Source organism: Rhinoderma darwinii, chromosome 8 (assembly GCF_050947455.1).
Source record: "Rhinoderma darwinii isolate aRhiDar2 chromosome 8, aRhiDar2.hap1, whole genome shotgun sequence".
NCBI lineage: Eukaryota > Metazoa > Chordata > Amphibia > Anura > Rhinodermatidae > Rhinoderma > Rhinoderma darwinii.
Window position 1 is genome coordinate 9,514,873 of NC_134694.1, and position 19,425 is coordinate 9,534,297.

General features: G+C 42.7%; 1 protein-coding gene across 1 annotated transcript; it reads left to right on the forward strand.

The window, feature by feature from the left end:
* Positions 1-242: 242 nt before the first annotated feature.
* Positions 243-15,964, forward strand: GDI1 (GDP dissociation inhibitor 1). The gene is made up of 11 exons (XM_075834995.1): positions 243-388; positions 5,549-5,656; positions 5,874-5,973; positions 7,742-7,876; positions 8,107-8,305; positions 8,935-9,066; positions 10,345-10,444; positions 10,984-11,155; positions 11,325-11,469; positions 12,552-12,606; positions 13,187-15,964. The coding sequence occupies exons 1-11, from the start codon at positions 344-346 to the stop codon at positions 13,337-13,339; spliced, it is 1,344 nt and encodes a 447-aa protein (XP_075691110.1). The 5' UTR covers positions 243-343; the 3' UTR covers positions 13,340-15,964.
* Positions 15,965-19,425: the final 3,461 nt, after the last annotated feature.

Consider the following 19,425-nt stretch of genomic DNA (forward strand, 5'->3'; position numbering starts at 1 on the left):
AGATGATGCAGGCGCGCAGTGATCCGCATCTGGAGCCGCATCACCAAGGTCATCCACCCTGTCCATCCTCACATGACAGACTTCACTCCACCACAAAAAAATATATATACAGTACCCCAAACTCCCCCTGGTACTGCTGGCGTCCTCCATGCCCATCACCCTCCCTTCCTCTCCCCGCCACGCCTGACCGTACTGTCGTGGCCCCAGGTTGCAGGCAGGGACTACTTGTCGTCGCGGAGGCGGACAGGGCGGTGCTGCCGTGCAGCCATCTTTGGTCCATTTCATTTCGGAGCTGCTGCTTTGCTGAGTTGTGTGAGGCAGAGGCGTCTCCGGCACCTGCACCATGGATGAGGAGTACGATGTCATCGTCCTGGGCACCGGCCTCACAGTGAGTATGCCAGGGGGTGCTGCCAGGGATGTGGCAGCCTCTTCTCATTGTGCAGCAGGCTCTGGCCATTCACCATAATTGGCTTTTATTGAAATCCCTTGGCATTACCTTTACCCTATAATATACCATGCTCAATAGATATAGCCATAAATATGCCATGCATTGTATATAATCCCCTATATTGTCCTGACTGGCATCCATTGCCATGTACTGGGGATTGTGCCCTCTGCATCATATAATGTTACGTTTGCCATTCTTTGCAATTGTATTTTCTTGCATCCATTGTGATATAATGCACCCTCAGGTATACACCCCATAATAATAGGATCATGGATTATTACAGGATGCAATGAGCCCTGTGGCCTATAGCTGGCGGCTGGCAGCGGCGTGCTCTCTCCTTGGTGCTGAACAGGTTAATTGTAACGGAGCCACCCTTATAGTATAGCACCCCGAAAGTTACAGGACAGGTGGCAGATGGAGGGTGGTGAGGATCGGGTTGCTGTGTCAGGACTGTACGGGGTAGGTGGCAGGTGTGGTGTTTGGGTGGCACTGCCCGTGATGGTGGGATGAGGGCTCATGATGTGGTGCAGGAGGCCCGGCCCCTCGCTCTGCACTCTCACTGATCGCAGGCTTCAGGTTTCTCTGTCAGGGAGGATTTCACATCCTGGAATTCCAGCTGTACACATCAATTCATGCAAATCTGCCTGACACATTGTAACTCAGCAACTGAGGTCCTGCAGCGGACAATGCCAGCGGACGAGAATCACTCAGTAACGGAGACTACACTACAGAAAATCACACAGTTACATGACGTCCACTGTAGAGACTCACACAGTAATATGACGTCCACTATAGAGAATCACACAGTAATATGACGTCCACTATAGAGAATCACACAGTAATATGACGTCCACTATAGAGAATCACACAGTAATATGACGTCCACTATAGAGAATCACACAGTAACATGGCGTCCACTGTAGAGAATTACACAGTAACATGGCGTCCCCTATAGAGAATCACACAGTAACATGGCGTCCCCTATAGAGAATCACCCAGTAACATGACGTCCACTATAGAGAATCACACAGTAACATGACGTCCACTAGAGAGAATGACGTTCATTATAGAGAATCACACAGTAACATGGCATCCAGTATAGAGAATCACACAGTAACATGGCATCCAGTATAGAGAATCACACAGTAACATGATGTTCTGTATAGAGAATCACACAGTAAAATGACGTTCACTAAAGAGAATCACACAGTAACATGATGTTCACTACAGAGAATCACACAGTAACATGATGTTCACTACAGAGAATCACACAATAACATGACGTTAACTATAGTGAATCACACAGTAACATGACTATCACTATAGGGACTCACTCAGTAACATGACGTTCACTATAGAGAATCACACAGTAACATGACGTTCACTATAGAGAATCACATAGTAACATGACGTTCACTATAGAGAATCACACAGTAACATGACGTTCTGTATAGAGAATCACACAGTAACATGATGTTCACTACAGAGAATCACACAGTAACACGATGTTCACTACAAAGAATCTCATAGTAACATGACATTCACTACAGAGAATCACACAGTAACATGATGTTCACTATAGAGAATCACACAGTAACATCACGTTCACTACAGAGAATCACACAGTAACATGACGTCCACTATAGAGAATCACATAGTAACATGACGTTCACTACAGAGAATCACACAGTAACATGACGTTCACTAGAGAGAATCACACAGTAACATGACGTTCACTATAGAGAATCACACCGTAACATGACTTCCACTACAGAGAATCACACAGTAACATGACGTCCACTATAGAGAATCACACAGTAACATGACATTCACTACAGAGAATCACACAGTAACATGACGTCCACTACAGAGAATCACACAGTAGCATGACATTCACTATAGAGAATCACACAGTAACATGACATCCACTATAAAGAATCACACAGTAACATGACGTTCACTACAGAGAATCACACAGTAACATGACGTTCACTATGGGGAATAACACAGTAACCTGACTTTCATTATAGAGAATCACACAGTAACATGATGTTCACTACAGAGAATCACACAGTAACATGACGTTCACTACAGAGAATCACACAGTAACATGACGTCCACTATAGAGAATCACATAGTAACATGACGTTCACTACAGAGAATCACACAGTAACATGACGTTCATTATAGAGAATCACACAGTAACATGACGTTCACTACAGAGAATCACAGTAACATGATGTTCACTACGGAGAATCACATAGTAACATGACGTTCACTATAGAGAATCACACAGTAACATGACGTCCACTACAGAGAATCACACAGTAACATGACATCCACTATAAAGAATCACACAGTAACATGACGTTCACTACAGAGAATCACATAGTAACATGACGTTCACTATAGAGAATCACACAGTAACATGACGTTCAGTATAGAGAATCATACAGTAACATGACGTTCACTACAGAGAATCACACAGTAACATGACGTTCACTACAGAGAATCACACAGTAACATGATGTTCACTATAGAGAATCACACAGTAACATGATGTTCACTACAGAGAATCACACAGTAACATGACGTTCACTACAGAGAATCAAACAGTAACATGATGTTCACTATAGAGAATCACACAGTAACATTACGTTCACTACAGAGAATCACACAGTAACATGACGTCCACTATAGAGAATCACATAGTAACATGACGTTCACTACAGAGAATCACCCAGTAACATGACGTTCACTACAGAGAATCACACAGTAACATGATGTTCACTATAGAGAATCACACAGTAACATGACGTTCACTACAGAGAATCACACAGTAACATGACGTCCACTATAGAGAATCACATAGTAACATGACGTTCACTACAGAGAATCACCCAGTAACATGACGTTCACTACAGAGAATCACACAGTAACATGACGTTCACTATAGAGAATCACACAGTAACATGATGTTCACTATAGAGAATCACACAGTAACATGATGTTCACTATAGAGAATCACACAGTAACATGACATCCACTATAGAGAATCACACAGTAACATGATGTTCACTATAGAGAATCACACAGTAACATGATGTTCACTATAGAGAATCACACAGTAACATGACGTTCTGTATAGAGAATCACACAGTAACATGACGTTCACTATAGAGAATCACACAGTAACATGACGTTCACTATAGAGAATCACACAGTAACATGGCGTCCCCTATAGAGAATCACACAGTAACATGACGTCCACTATAGAGAATCACATAGTAACATGACGTTCACTACAGAGAATCACACAGTAACATGACGTTCACTATAGAGAATCACACAGTAACATGACGTTCACTACAGAGAATCACAGTAACATGATGTTCACTACGGAGAATCACATAGTAACATGACGTTCACTATAGAGAATCACACAGTAACATGACATCCACTACAGAGAATCACACAGTAACATGACGTTCACTACAGAGAATCACACAGTAACATGACGTTCACTATAGAGAATCACACAGTAACATGACGTTCACTATAGAGAATCATACAGTAACATGACGTTCACTACAGAGAATCACACAGTAACATGACGTTCACTACAGAGAATCACACAGTAACATGATGTTCACTACAGAGAATCACCCAGTAACATGACGTTCACTACAGAGAATCACACAGTAACATGATGTTCACTATAGAGAATCACACAGTAACATGACGTTCACTACAGAGAATCACACAGTAACATGACGTCCACTATAGAGAATCATATAGTAACATGACGTTCACTACAGAGAATCACCCAGTAACATGACGTTCACTACAGAGAATCACACAGTAACATGACGTTCACTATAGAGAATCACCCAGTAACATGATGTTCACTATAGAGAATCACACAGTAACATGATGTTCACTATAGAGAATCACACAGTAACATGACATCCACTATAGAGAATCACACAGTAACATGATGTTCACTATAGAGAATCACACAGTAACATGACGTTCACTATAGAGAATCACACAGTAACATGATGTTCTGTATAGAGAATCACACAGTAACATGACGTTCACTATAGAGAATCACCCAGTAACATGATGTTCACTATAGAGAATCACACAGTAACATGATGTTCACTATAGAGAATCACACAGTAACATGACATCCACTATAGAGAATCACACAGTAACATGATGTTCACTATAGAGAATCACACAGTAACATGATGTTCACTATAGAGAATCACACAGTAACATGACGTTCACTATAGAGAATCACACAGTAACATGACGTTCTGTATAGAGAATCACACAGTAACATGACGTTCACTATAGAGAATCACACAGTAACATGACGTTCACTATAGAGAATCACACAGTAACATGACGTTCACTATAGAGAATCACACAGTAACATGACCATCACTATAGAGAATCACACAGTAACATCACCATCACTATAGAGAATCACACAGTAACATGACGTTCTGGGCATGATCGGAGTTGTAGTTTCTCACCATCTAGACAGCTGTTGGTTGGAGACAATTGGTGTAAATAAATAATTCTTATTCTCGAATATTGAGTGTACAGATATAGCTACAACCATATGATCTATGATTATATAGGAGCTCATGTCCAGGTGCTAGACTGGGTTCAGGTTTTTCGTGAGATCCCACTACTTGGATATTTGTGTCCTTTTGTAAGGTGAAATGATATCACTGAGCTGTCGCCAGGTCTCCCCCTTTATGAAGGAGCCGGGAAGTGGGTGATCACCTTAATAGGAAGTCAGGTAAAGGCCTCCCATCTGGACAACCCCTTCATAGATCGAAGCATTATTCTTCAATGGTCGTGCTTCAGAATCGGTTGTTCAATTGTCCCGTACGGCACGATGTCCACAGGTCGGGGTATTAGAGGCGGGGCTTTGACAACCTCTTAGTCTCTTTTTTAAATACGGGTTTTGTTGTCACCATTAATAGATGAAATATCTGTTACTGTAGTAAAACGTATTGTGCAGCTGGTGTTCCAGTAACACAGAGAATTTGTCTAGAATAATCCTGTTTTTCCTCTTTTCAGGAATGCATTTTGTCCGGGATCATGTCTGTTAATGGAAAGAAAGTTCTGCACATGGACAGGAACCCGTACTATGGTGGAGAGAGTTCATCAATCACCCCACTGGAGGAGGTACAGTCCTGCCGCCATTCCATATTACACATTAGTGTTAATTCCTCATTGTGGTTTTGTGGCCCGGTGCAAACCATTGAGTGACACATAGGTGTGACTCCTCTCGAAATCAGTGATTCATCTCGATAAGTGGCCTCTGCTGTACATAGCGATAGGTAACTGGTATTATACATGTGAGTTTGTGCAGCTTAACAATATATTTTTGTTATATCTTCAGCTCTACAAAAGGTTTGAACTCCAAGATGGTCCTCCTGAGAGCATGGGTAGAGGACGTGACTGGAACGTGGATCTGATCCCCAAGTTTCTTATGGCTAATGGTGAGTCATCACTGGTATTATATTAGGGGTCCTGCCTCCCTGCACCATGCGTTTTGCCTTGAGGTGTGTTGTGGTGCTGTAGAGGAGCGCACCCTAGACTTTTTATGTCCGGAAGATCGAGCTGTGTAATAACCAAACACAAACATTGGTAGTAGAATGGGTCATACTGAAGAGCTCAGCGACTTCAACGTGGCGCTGTCACAGATTACTTCCCTGAAATGCAAGTGTCTGGAGCAACCACAGCTCAGCTATGACCTACAAGCTGTCTGTTTCTGGAAGAAAGCAGCCATGTTTTTCTATTCCTGGACCACCCCTTTAACTGCTCTACGCCCTGACCTCAAATATATTAACACCTTCAGGATAAATCGGAATGACAATTGGACTTCTGTATGCATATCCACAAGACAGCACAGTTGATATACAGTGCATAGAAGGTTATATATTTATCTTGCTCATGTAGTACTGACCACAGGTTAAGAAACAAGATTGTGAAACACGGAGGATGAATGAAGATTGTAAGATTTCCCACATTCAAAAACAGGAAGCAAAATTTTAGAACATGAAGAGGAAATCCCTAGATTGCAGCTGCGATTATCCGCCAACATGAGCTGTACACAGAGCTCATCCCGAAACTTTACACTCAACGTGGAACTCATTTATGAGGATTAGGTTTTAATTCACAAACAAGGCGTAGTAGGGGAGGGTGTCTGCAGTCTGGGACGCCCACCTATACCTTCCTGTACTTATCTAAGATGTTCATAATGCAAAAGTCTACGTCAGAAAACCGCCAGACACTTCTGATGCCGCTTATCTCCTGAGGCACTGCATACATATAAGATTGATGGGTAAAATCAACTGAAAAATATCTAAGGTGTATGGCCAGCCTCATGTCTGGGCAAAACAGATCCATAGTTTTATGCCTAAGCAGGACCTGAGGGGGCAGTGCATGACACAGGGATTCAAAGAACACCAAAGAGACAATACCTGTGTCATGCTCCTCCCCCTCATGCCCTGCACTAGATATAACACGGTATCAGTATTGCCTGGAGTGTTCCTTTAAAGACCATGTCCCTCTTTAAACTGGAAAGGTGCATGACTGCCACTACAGCTCCATAGAAGTTGTCACTCAGTCCTGAATAATATATCTGCCTAGTTTTGATACCGGAGCAGATAACGTATCACAGCACATTCAATCACGAATATGGGAACGCTAGACCCATTACCACTAAACCTTCCCACAAAACGATACTAATAACTAGTGGATGCAAAACAAACGCTGTTAACCCCGCACCTCTCAGACCTCATGCTATACACTCGGCGCCTTTGTTTGCTCACACTAATTTGTCAATACCACAGAACTGTTGTAACATGTAATGTGCAGGTGGAGTGGCTATTATTGCAGCAGTGAAAAGAATTAATAAAGATCATTTACTACGCACAAGGAAACTTAACTGGTAAAGCTAGGGCATCTGATTTGTGCTACAACAAATACCACTCCACCTTGTATTTGAAGGAGTTTGATCTCTGCAGTTTTGACGGGCTACTGCTGGATCGCTCCTGATCATGGTGGGAACGATTCTGTTAAGAGAAGATTATTAGGGAATTGCCGTACGGTACGTGTTATATTCAGGGTGCTTTTTGCCAGTTAAAGGAATAGTCCATTTTTTTCCAATTTCTTTTAGTTAGAAGTAATAACCTGGTCACAGGGTGTCCTGCTGCTGGCGGCTGTAATAACCCTGTTGTTTTATCTCACATTTATATTTTGCAGGCCAGCTGGTGAAGATGCTGCTCTACACGGAGGTCACGCGCTACCTGGACTTCAAAGTTGTTGAAGGAAGCTTTGTGTACAAAGGAGGGAAGATATACAAAGTCCCATCCACTGAAACCGAGGCTCTCGCCTCCAGTAAGTCAACGTCAGCAAACAAAAACCTAGGACAGGAATAATATCCAGGACATGGCGCTTTGTTTACTATAGTTACTGTAGGTTTATTTATTCTACTTTCAAAGAAGCCTGACCCTCAGGGCAGGTCCATCCTAACCAGGGTATACAACATACGGCCTGAGAGTTTCGCTGGTTAATTGCCCCTAAACTGCTGACTTAGTAAAGATTTCACCTCCAGTCCTTTTTTGCAGATCTGATGGGGATGTTTGAGAAACGGCGTTTCCGCAAGTTTTTAGTCTTTGTAGCCAACTTTGACGAGAACGACTCAAAGACATTCGAAGGGGTTGATCCAAAAAGCACCACCATGCGAGATGTGTACAAGAAATTCGACTTAGGGCAGGATGTCATTGATTTCACAGGCCATGCTCTGGCACTGTATAGAACCGACGAGTAAGTATTTGTCACTTCTGATATAAAATGGCCTTTTATGTCTGATGATTCAATGATATTGCCAGTTCTTTGTGAATTGATATGAAAAGTGCAGTAGTTCTTTGTAAAAATGGCTGCACTTTTATTCCCGAGTCACATTACACCATGAGGCCTTGTCTCTCTATGGCTATCTATGTAAGTGTCACAGTATTCATGAATGAGGGTGCTCTGGATGAACAGTGTTACAGAACCTTCCCAGAAAGAGCCTAATAGGCACTGAAAGTCCAAGATACCCCTAGACTCATTGCAAGCACTACTACTTTCTGACCATGGCACGGAAATACTAACTTGTGAACCTTCTTGGTATTTTTGGTGGGCTGGGCATTGCATTAGCATATAGGGCATACGTCATTTTGGTCCCCAGCATATTAGAGGCCAATGCAGCCAGTATTTTAGCTTTATTAGAGCATTCTGAAGATGCCGTTATACAGGGGTCTGTCGTGGACTCAGATTCACTATAAGGTCCACTGCCTGGAATAGTATAAAGGCTTTAAAGCTCATCTACATCGATTACATGAATTGCAGTATATAGAGATGTGATCAGCTGGTCATGCTTAGAGTAACCACTATCTTTCTCTACTTTCTTGTAGTTATCTGGATCAGCCATGTCTGGAAACCATCAATCGTATCAAGCTGTATAGCGAGTCCCTAGCAAGATACGGGAAGAGCCCATATCTGTACCCTCTGTATGGACTGGGCGAGCTGCCTCAAGGATTTGCCAGGTGGGGAAATCCTGTTTGCTTGCTGGTTTTATAGTTTTTCTGCACACTTCATGGAGTAGTGAACTAAAAGCTTCTACATAGGAATTATGAAGGTGTCAACTGTGACATAGAACGGTCTCATCCTGCGCTTCTTAAAGGGAATGTGTCGCTAAAAATGTTTACTTTTTTTTAGTTAAACAATTATTATTTGAGTGATTACACATTGTTTTAATTTTTTCATAAGTCAGAAAATATTATAAATTAGATTCTAATTTATAACATGTCCATGTGCTGGGCACTAGAGGGAGCAGTTCCTAAAATGCAGCATGGTCAATGTGGTAAAGCAACCTCATTGCTTTATGCTGCAAATTTGAGGTAGACACACTCTCTAGTGTCCTCACACAATCCCCCCTCCTTTATCCTGGCTAGTGTCAGGAGATGGAGGGGGTTAGAATCGTCAAACCTCCTACACTGTGTGCCAGCTTTTTCTGAGCGACTGCACAGTGTAGGAGGATTAGATACAGGGCTCAGCAGACAGTACAACATGAATATACACGAACGTAAAACACACATCACATACACAAACGTAACTTACCTGCTCCTCCCGCCACTGCCGCCTCCGCTCCTATGCCTTGCACCTTCGCTTCCTTGAACATATGGCCGAAAATAGTCATCTTACTGTCCGGCCGCGGCTTCCGGTCCACATGAAAATGGTTCCGGATTTCGCTCTGCTAAAGACCTTCCTTTTGGACTGTGTGGGAACGCCGCATGCGCCGTTCCCAGACAGACGGCGTACGCTGCAGAGAATGGAACGGCTCCCGTTCACATTCTCTATGAGGATGTGTGTGCCGTATTACATCTCTGTACGTTAATCGACACATACAGAGATGAAAAAGAAAGTAGAACACATGAACACAAATAAATAAAATGTATTTTAATATCATACTGAAAGCAATTGGATAAAAAAAAAAAATTCATGACACCTTCCCTTTAAAGGAACATGCAACCAAAAAACAAAAAATTCAGCTGTTAAAATGTTTAGAAATCACTCTTCCGTAAAGGGTTTACACACCCTAGAGTACCCTAGACGGCTGCATTTGTTGGATCTTCTGACGCACGCGAATCATTTAACACATGAACAGTCTGAACGAACGATATTTAGGAGCTAACATAAAGTTGTGGCGATAAATGGCCTGGTTTTTCAGATTTTTAGGGTTCATTCATCCTCATCGCATCGTAAAAGTATCTTATCTGATTAAAGCTAATGCTGCCCTCTACATTTTACCTCGCTCGGTACAGGCTCAGTGCTATCTATGGAGGGACTTACATGTTAAACAAGAGCGTGGATGAGATTGTGGTGGAGAAAGGAAAAGTTGTTGGAGTAAAGTCAGAGGGAGAGGTAAGTTCTCAAAGAAGGATTACTGGGTGTAGCTTGTTGTAGTTGAGTCATCTGAGTAGTTTATGGCCATCGGATGAGCAGTGTTTTCATACCTGGTAAGTTCCTTAGCTCTGTCTAAATATCTGCCAGGTTCCTGAGTGGTGTGTGTAGGATATCTGGTTCTTGGGCAGTGTTTGGGCAGCATCGTGGGTCAGTAGTTGGCACAGTTCTGTTCCTGCACTGAGGTCCTGGGTTTAAATGCAACCAGGGAAACATCTACATGCAATTTGTTGGTCCTCCCTGTGTTTGCATGGGCTACTACTGGGTACCCCAGATTTATTTTAAACCCCAACAATGTCCTTTCAGGTTAAAGGGGTTGTATGGGATTAGAACAGAAGGTCTTTTTTTTTTTTCTTTACTAGAATCAGAGTCACTCTTGTTAATGGGCAGTGTCTGGTGTCGCAGCTCAGCCCCATTCAAGTGAATAGACGTTTCAATACCTCTCTTACATGCTATTGTAAGCAGGCACTTATGCACTTTACATTCTGTTTCCTACTTAGGTGGCTCGTTGCAAGCAGCTGATCTGTGATCCCAGCTATATTCCCGACCGAGTGCGCAAATCTGGTCAGGTGATCCGTGTCATCTGCATCCTGAGCCATCCCATCAAGAACACCAATGATGCCAATTCTTGCCAAATTATCATTCCACAGAACCAAGTCAACAGGAAATCCGGTAAATGGACTAGAGAACATATATAAATAAGAATGGCCTAGGGGATGTTATGTAAAGTGACATCTGACTGTTATATGCGTGGAACAGTGGGAGGATGTCATACAAATGGGAAATTGGGGAATATTTAATTGTTGCTCATGATTTTAACATTGTATATCTGCTCGTACAGATATTTACGTCTGCATGATTTCATATGCACACAACGTGGCCGCACAAGGGAAGTACATTGCTATCGTCAGCACCACAGTGGAGACGACTGAGCCCGAGAAGGAGATTGAGCCGGCACTGGAGCTCTTGGAGCCTATAGATCAGAAGTAAGGACAGCATTGATTTAGGGAAAGTCAAACTCTAAAATAAACATATGGAGTCGTCATATTCCTTTTAGGGTATGTTCACACTAAGTTTTTTGGCGCTGCTTTTGACGCGGAAACGGTGCCAAAAAATTTCAGAAAACGCCTCCTATTGATTTCAATAGAAGGCAAAGGCGTTTTTTCTTGTGAGCGAAAAAAACCGATTGCGGGAAAAAGAAGTATCATGCCCTTTCTTCAGGCGTTTCCACATATGACCTCCCATTGATATCAATGGGAGCGAGAGAAAGCGGTTTTCGCTGCGCATTTTGCCCGCGGTGCTCAATGACCGCCGCTGAAAAACAGTGCAAAAACGCAGCAAAGAGAGTGCAGGCAGGTCAAAATCTTTTTCCGTCTGCAAAAAAACTTTGTGAACAGCGCCTAAGGCCTCATGCACACGATTGATGTGGTGTGCGCAAATTTACGGGCCGTGCACTTGGCCGTGTACATTTATCTCAATGAGCCTGGATAGCAAAATGCGGCCGTAATGAGACATGTCCTGTCTTTTTGCGGTCCAGGCTCCCGAGCAATGCACGGACCGTGAAAACCACGGTCGTGTGTATGGGCCCATAGAAATGAATGGGACAGCAATTCACCCGCAGATTTGCGGGTGAATTGCAGTCACAAAAACACGTTCGTGGGCATGAGGGCTTAGAGTTTTATGTTTAGATATCTAGGGTTAAACATAATGGAGTCCCGGATCTACTTGTCACGTGCAGGTTTTCAGCCAAACATATTAAAAGTAGATCCTGGACCCACAGTTACCTGGGGTCCCACAATGGTATAGGCGGTAAAAGTGATTTTTGTCACCAGCTGCCTCATAAAAAGACTTATATATATAGTATGAGAAACCAAACTAACCAACAAAATTCTAAAGAGAATATGTCTGCTGCCCCCTGTATATGTCATGAGGCAGGAAATGTGACAGGTTCTCCTTCATATGTGTGAGCAAAATAAAAATGGAGGGTCCAGGTGCCCGGCTGTAGCTTGTCATGATGGTATTGTTATTTGTCATTGAACTTGACCACAATTACATTTTCTCATTTCAGGTTTGTCGCTATCAGCGATTTGTATGAACCAAATGAAGACGGCTCAGAAAGTCAGGTAAGTTCATCCTATAAAGTGAGCTAAATGTTAGCCATAAATTTTAGATAGCTGTCATCCGAATGCTCGTTTGGCCAACAGCTATTCCTTCTGACTCCCCCATGCACATGCACGCTGGGCTCGGCTGAGCGTGCATGTGTTCTCTAGCAGAAATCCGCTGCCAGACTCCCCTGCCAGCGGATTATCAAATAATGAACAAAAGGATTGGGCATGTTGAAATTCAACATGCCCGACCTTTCTCTCCCCCAACATCTGTCGCTGGGGGAGATTCGAGACACCCCATAGACATTATATGGTCGGCAGGTTCGGTTGGCATACATATAATGTGTATGGCCACCCATAAAGTTTCCTGTGTGGCTTCAGCATACGGAGACAGTGAATGGGTCACCGCGCCTGTCATACAGACATACTGACAGTTTTGTGTGACATGCAACATTTTTGCAACTCGAACTGCACAAAAATCGCATAACGTGACCCAATTGTGCTGGACATTACACGGTTAAAATTGCCACGTAGCCTGAGAGGTGGCGACACTAGATTACTTTATCATGTCATCAGCATTTTGTTCTCTCTACTGCAGGTGTTCTGCTCACGCGCTTACGACGCCACCACACACTTCGAGACCACGTGCAACGACATCAAAGACATCTACAAGAGAATGACTGGAACAGACTTTGATTTCGAGAATATGAAGCGCAAGCAGAATGACGTTTACGGGGAAGAAGACCAGTGAACGGGGCGGTGTTGGATCGGGGGAGGGTGGGTTAGCGGTAAGGTACAACTGATAAACAACTAGGGTTTTATGGAAAAGAGGGGCAGTCGGAAAGGTTTAGACAAGCATGTTGGGGGAATCATGCCTTGTGAGAAAGCTGGAAATGGAGGTGGCATAGTAAGGGTAGGATGTGGGAACAAATAGCTAAAGCTTCCATTTTCCCTTTTTTGTCCTTATGATTCCAGGTTAACTTTTTAAGTCTTGCGCTAACACTATGGTGGAGCTTCAACCTACAGAGTGCCGTGAGGTCCAGTATCTCAGCTAGAAATACGGCCACATAGTCCTTGTTGAAACGTTTACATTGCTAGTGCATTTTCGCCTGAACATTCCCTCTCAGTCTCAGAGCAGAAACTGACAATGATAAAGCATTTACTGATCCCGTATGCCATTTACTGATCCCGTATGCCATTTACTGATCCCGTATGCCATTTACTGATCCCATATGTCATTTATTCTTACCACTTAGACTAAGGCAGGGCTGGAAAACCAGCTGTGAGCCTCGACATGGGCCTACATTCACACTAGCTTTTCCTATAAGACTCTTATATAGAAACGGGTCCATTGAGCTTTACACTATTTCATTGAAGCTTATAGGTTGAGTGTAGGGTTACACTAAGATGTACACATATATCATAAAGCTGGATTCTCGGGGATAGCAATTTAGATGTTAAAATAAAATTCCACTGGTGAAAACTGGAATTGTACTGGGAAAATTGAGCTTTTCCCAATGACCCTTGATCTCGGTCCCACTACCAGGGAGAACTTCCTAACACGAAGACTGGAAAGGTGGACTAACAAATCTTGTAGCGTGCCTTCAGGAGAGACTCCTACAGAACATTTGGTAGCGTAGTAAGTACGTAGGGCTCCTTTAATGGGATGTGCCATCTACTAGGGAAGATCCTTTAGCAAAATGAGTCTGGTTGTTTGCAATTGAACATTCCAAAGCCCATGTTGTAGCGTTCCTTTTAAGCCGCTATAAGGTAAGCTTTAGAAGATTAGCTATTTCACATGGGTGGACCAGATCCAGCCACACAGGTACCAAGGATTTCATATCAAGATTTTACATCTTATTCATATGCACAAGTTGTAGATTTCAGAATCTGTCGCTGCTCCTCCATAGCTTTGTTGTCCTCCATCTCGAGTGTTTCTCGAAAAAGTGGCTTAAAAAGTTACACTAAACTTATTTTCTTCGTAATTCCTAATTTATTTAACTTATTAGTAAACAAGTCCCAAGTCATCCATATTTCATGAAGAGTTACTGAGATTTATGGGGAAATACACGAAATAAAAAACAATGGCCTTTTAGGCTCCTAGTAAAACAGTGTTGCTCATGGCGACCAATCGGATTACAGCTCTCATATTTTTAAGGCGGCTGGGATAATGAAAGCAGCAACCTGATTGGTTGCTATGGACACCTTGTGGCCTTCTTGCCTATGGCAACCAAGAAAATGTCACGAAATTCTGAATTCTTTTCCCTGATATTGTGTAAATAAGAGGTGCGCTATCATTTCCTCCAGAAAGAAGAATTTATTTCCCCGTCAGGACATTGCTTACTAGAAACTACAAACCTACACTACATAAAATACTACGCTAAATATCTGAGGAGACCATGATTGTGACATGTTTATTTTCTTGTGTATTTCGCTAGTTAGGGCAATGCAGAGAATCAATCCAACCGTGGGACATTTCCTTGGAGGTGAACATCAAAGAGATCGGATCCATCACTCTGGTGGCCATTCAGATATCAGCTTTCATTTTCAAAACGGCCCAGGAAAATGAGACATGGCCTCTGAATGGTTGCTATGGACAACAAGGCCATTTTTAATTTTTTTTAAATCTCAGTTTTTGTCTCTGGTGCCCAAAAAGACACCTCTCGGTCATCTGTGGTAAGAAAAAGCTTAAGAGCCTTCCCTGAGTGTGGATCTGCTCTCGTGGTGGTGGTTGTCGCAGACTATGGATCTCGTCACATGGGGGTTTCAATGTAAACTATGTCACATATATTGTGTTCACTGTAGCGTGTGGATCATGTCTCTTGTGACGGTCAGCATAGACTTTGGATCTTGTCCCTTTATGGTGTAGAGTTTGCACCTTGTCTCTTGTGGTTGTCACAGTAGAATATGGTTCTCGTCATTGGTGGTGGCCACAATACAATATGGATCCTGTGTCTGGTGGTGTCTACTCTACGTTGTTGACCCTTGAGATGGTCCACAAATTTGATGGTGTTCCCTAAATCATACATCTCCTTATGGCCACCATCAGGTATAAGGTTCATCTTCTGTGGTGGCCACCCTGGAGTCTATGGTTCCTTCTCGTGTGGTGGCCATCCTGGAGACTATGGTTCCTTCTCGTGTGGTGGCCACCCTGGAGACTATGGTTCCTTCTCGTGTGGTGGGCTTCTTACAGATGCGGCTTACTCCACTCTGCTCCCTGTACTATTTCATTTGAACATTTGGTTTTCTTTTTAATCTCTATTTATCAGCTTCTTTGCATTGTCCGCCCCCTATAAAATACAGATCTTCTTACTAGTAGATATTATTAATTTACTGTGTTTGACATAAACAATATCAATTAAAAATGTTGTGGAAATTCTGCGTCCTGTGTTTTTTGGGTCTTTTAACAAGTATTCGGCCAAAGACAGTAAATAACTCCTGGCCAAAACGATGAATTGCCACTAGCGAGGAGCGGTCAGTGAATTTACTATTACAGAACTGTATGGATGTGAATTGCAGCCTCCAATGTCTAAGACTGTTCCCTGGAGTCCCCGAGAACATTCAGAGAGGTGAAACCTCCTCCCGGGATAATCCGCCACTGCTCCCGGCTACTGGCTGCAGTTCGTTCCTCAGGTCAAGCCTATCCCGTCCTCATACAACATCCTCAGAGTATTATGTGAGGTGGAGATACAGGCAAGGAGCGAGTTCGGCCGGGGAAGCTCCAGTAATAAATGGACAGTTAGGCCTCGTCCACATCACAGGCTCCGTCAGGGGCCTTGGTCGCAGATCTCTCCAAAAATACCGGAAACCATTGGTTGCCAGTGCTGTCCATCGTGTAACCGAACCGGCGCCTCCGGAATTTCCGATGTTCTGCTCCTCTGACGAAGCAGAAAAATGGAAAGCCGAACTCTGCTGTGAAGCCATCCGTACATCACTGGAGCTTCCGACGTAGACGTTTATCGGAGGCCTGTCACTCTACGCCATTCCTCACACACAGTCTGCGATTGTAAAATATGGTTTTATAGGACTCCGTGCATGGAATAGCGTTGTCTACGTATCCTAATTTTGCGGTATACCTAGGCAGACGGAGGCCAAAATGACACTCTTTTGGCCTCTAATGGAGCCCTATGGACACGTTTAGCGCGTACGTCGGGATCTTTCTCGTGCAGGGGGCCTTACACTGGGGTCCGACTTGGTGTCTGTCATTTTGACGGAAAGACTAGTGCTGCATTACTATACTTTCTGTCAATTATAACAACGGGCCGAAACCGCTTTTGCATTTTCTTTTTTTGGAAATAAATAATCTCCAATCAGGTAAAAAAAAAAGGGGCTGCTGTGCTTTACTAGCGCTGCGGACCCTCAGGTCTAGTGATCTACCGATCCCGGAGGTCTTACCCACACTGATCTGTAAGATGGGGTGTATCCTAGCAATATGCCAACCTTATTCAACTTTACGTATTACAATTGTATAACAAGTCTCTAATATTCTTAATTTATACATTTGATTTTTACTCATTTTTGGAAATAAAGTGTGAAAATACTGACCTCAGAGCTGCAGGAATCACGTCTCCCCCGCTGCTTTTTTGGCAGTAATATCTAAACGTACATCACACAAATGTATACAATAAGATTGGGGTTGGCTGCTGCTTAACCCCTTAACGACCAAGGACGAAAATGAACGTCATGGTCGGCTGCTAGTTCCCGCACCATGACGTTCATTTTCGTCCGCATTTCAAACTGTCACTCTGTGTAAACACAGAGTGACAGACCCGCGCTGACAGCTGTCCTAGACAGCTGAGACATCAGTCTCGCCGGACAGCGGACCATTGCCGCTGATTTAGGCAGTTAACCCCTTAAGTGCGGCGACGGATTGCCGTCGCCGCATTTAAGTGGTTTGAAGCACATCAGCAGCCCCCACGAAGTGATCGTGGGGGCTACCGATGCTTGTCACGGCAATCGGAGGTCAGATAATGACCTCCGGGTTGCCAAATACGGAATCCTCGGAGGAACAGCCTCCGGCCGTTCCTCCTCTGCTTCCTGTCAGTGTGACAGTCACGTCACAATGACAGTTGGAGTACATTACACTACGTGTGTAGTGTAATGTACTCTAGCAGCGATCAAAGCTGCAAGTCTAAGTGTCCCCTAGTGGGACAAGTTAAAAAGGTAAAAAAAAGTAATAAAAATGTTTTAAAAAAAGTGTAAAAATAAAAGTTATAAGTTCTATAAACACAAAATGCTTTTTTTCCCTATAATAAGACTTTTATTATAGAAAAAAAATGAACACGTTAAAAAAGTACACATATCTGGTATCACCGCGTTCGTAACGACCCCAACTATAAAACTATAATGTTATTTTTCCCGCACGATGAACACCCCAAAAAAAATCAATAAAAAACTACGACAGAATCGCAATTTTTTTGGTCACCACCGCTCCCTAAATAAAGAATAAAAAGTGATCAAAAAGTCGCATGTACCCGAAAATAGTACCAATAAAAACTTCTATCCGTCCCGCAAAAAACAAGCCCTTACACAGCATTTTTGACAAAAAAATTACGGCTCTCAGAATATGGCGACAGAATTTTTTTTTTTTTATAAATAAGTCATTTTATTGTGCAAACGCTAAAAAAAAGGACCAAACCTATATACATATGGTATCGCCGTAATCGTACCGACCCGCAGAATAAAGTAAAAATGTCATATATAGCGTACGGTGAGCGCCGCAAAAAGAAAACCTAAAAAAACGGTGTCAGAATTCCTGTTTTTTGCTCAGGATTGCAAAAAAATTGAATAAATAGTGATCAAAAAAAATCGCATGTACCCCAAAATGGTACCAATGAAAACGACAGATTGTCCCGCAACAAATAAGCCCTCACGCCGCTCTATTGATGGGAAAAATAAAGAAGTTATGGCTCTTGGAAAGCGGGGAGTGAAAATCTAAAATAAGAAGGAAAAAAATGTATCAGTCCTGAAAGGGTTAATTCATTTCTAATGAAAAACCGTATGACCCCATGTGGGGTATTTCTGTAGTCGGGAGAAATTGCTTTATAAAAAATGGTTGTTTTTTTCCTCCTTTATCCCTTGTGAAAATGAGAAAATGCAACATTTTAGTGGAAAAAAATGTTGATATTAATTTTCGCGCCCTAATTCTAATAAACTCTGCAAAAGACCCGTGGGGTCTAAATGCTCACAATACCCCTAGAAAAATTCCTTGAAGGTTTTTCCAAAATGGGGTCACTTTTGGGGGGTTTCCACTGTTTTGGTCCCTCCAGTGCATTGCAAATGCGACATGGCACTGAAAACCATTCCAGCAAAATCATAAATCCAAATGGCGCTCCTTCCCTTCTGAGCCCTGCTGTGGGTCCAAACAGCAGTTTATTACCACATATGGGGTATTGTCGTAATCGGGAGACATTGCTTTACAAATGTTGGGGTGCATTTTCTTCGTTATTCCTTGTAAATAATAAAAATTTCTATGTTGTTTCAGAAAAAAAGTACATTTTAATTTTTACAGACTAATTCCAATATATTTAGCGAAAAACCTGTGGAGTCAAAATGCTAACTATACCCCTAGATAAATACCTTAAGGGGTCTAGTTTTCTAAATGGGGTCGTTTATGGGGAGTTTCTATCGTTCTGGCAGCTCAAAGCCTCTCCAAATGTACAGTGGGGCCTAAAACATTTTCAAGCAAAATATGAGTCCTGAAAGCCTCCGGGTGTTCCCTTCCTTTTGGGTCCTGCCGTGTGTCCAGGCAGCGCATTAGGGCCACAATGTGGGTATTTTTGAAAACAGGAGAAAGAGGGTGATAGATTTTGGGGTGTGTTTCTTCATTTTCATGTT

Bases quoted from the DNA above. Each gene is read 5' to 3' on its own strand.
- GDI1 (XM_075834995.1), top strand. From the start codon at position 344: ATGGATGAGGAGTACGATGTCATCGTCCTGGGCACCGGCCTCACA. The intron at 9,067-10,344 runs GTGGGGAAATCC...CGCTCGGTACAG, and splicing joins CTGCCTCAAGGATTTGCCAG to GCTCAGTGCTATCTATGGAG. The intron at 11,156-11,324 runs GTAAATGGACTA...CTGCTCGTACAG, and splicing joins CCAAGTCAACAGGAAATCCG to ATATTTACGTCTGCATGATT.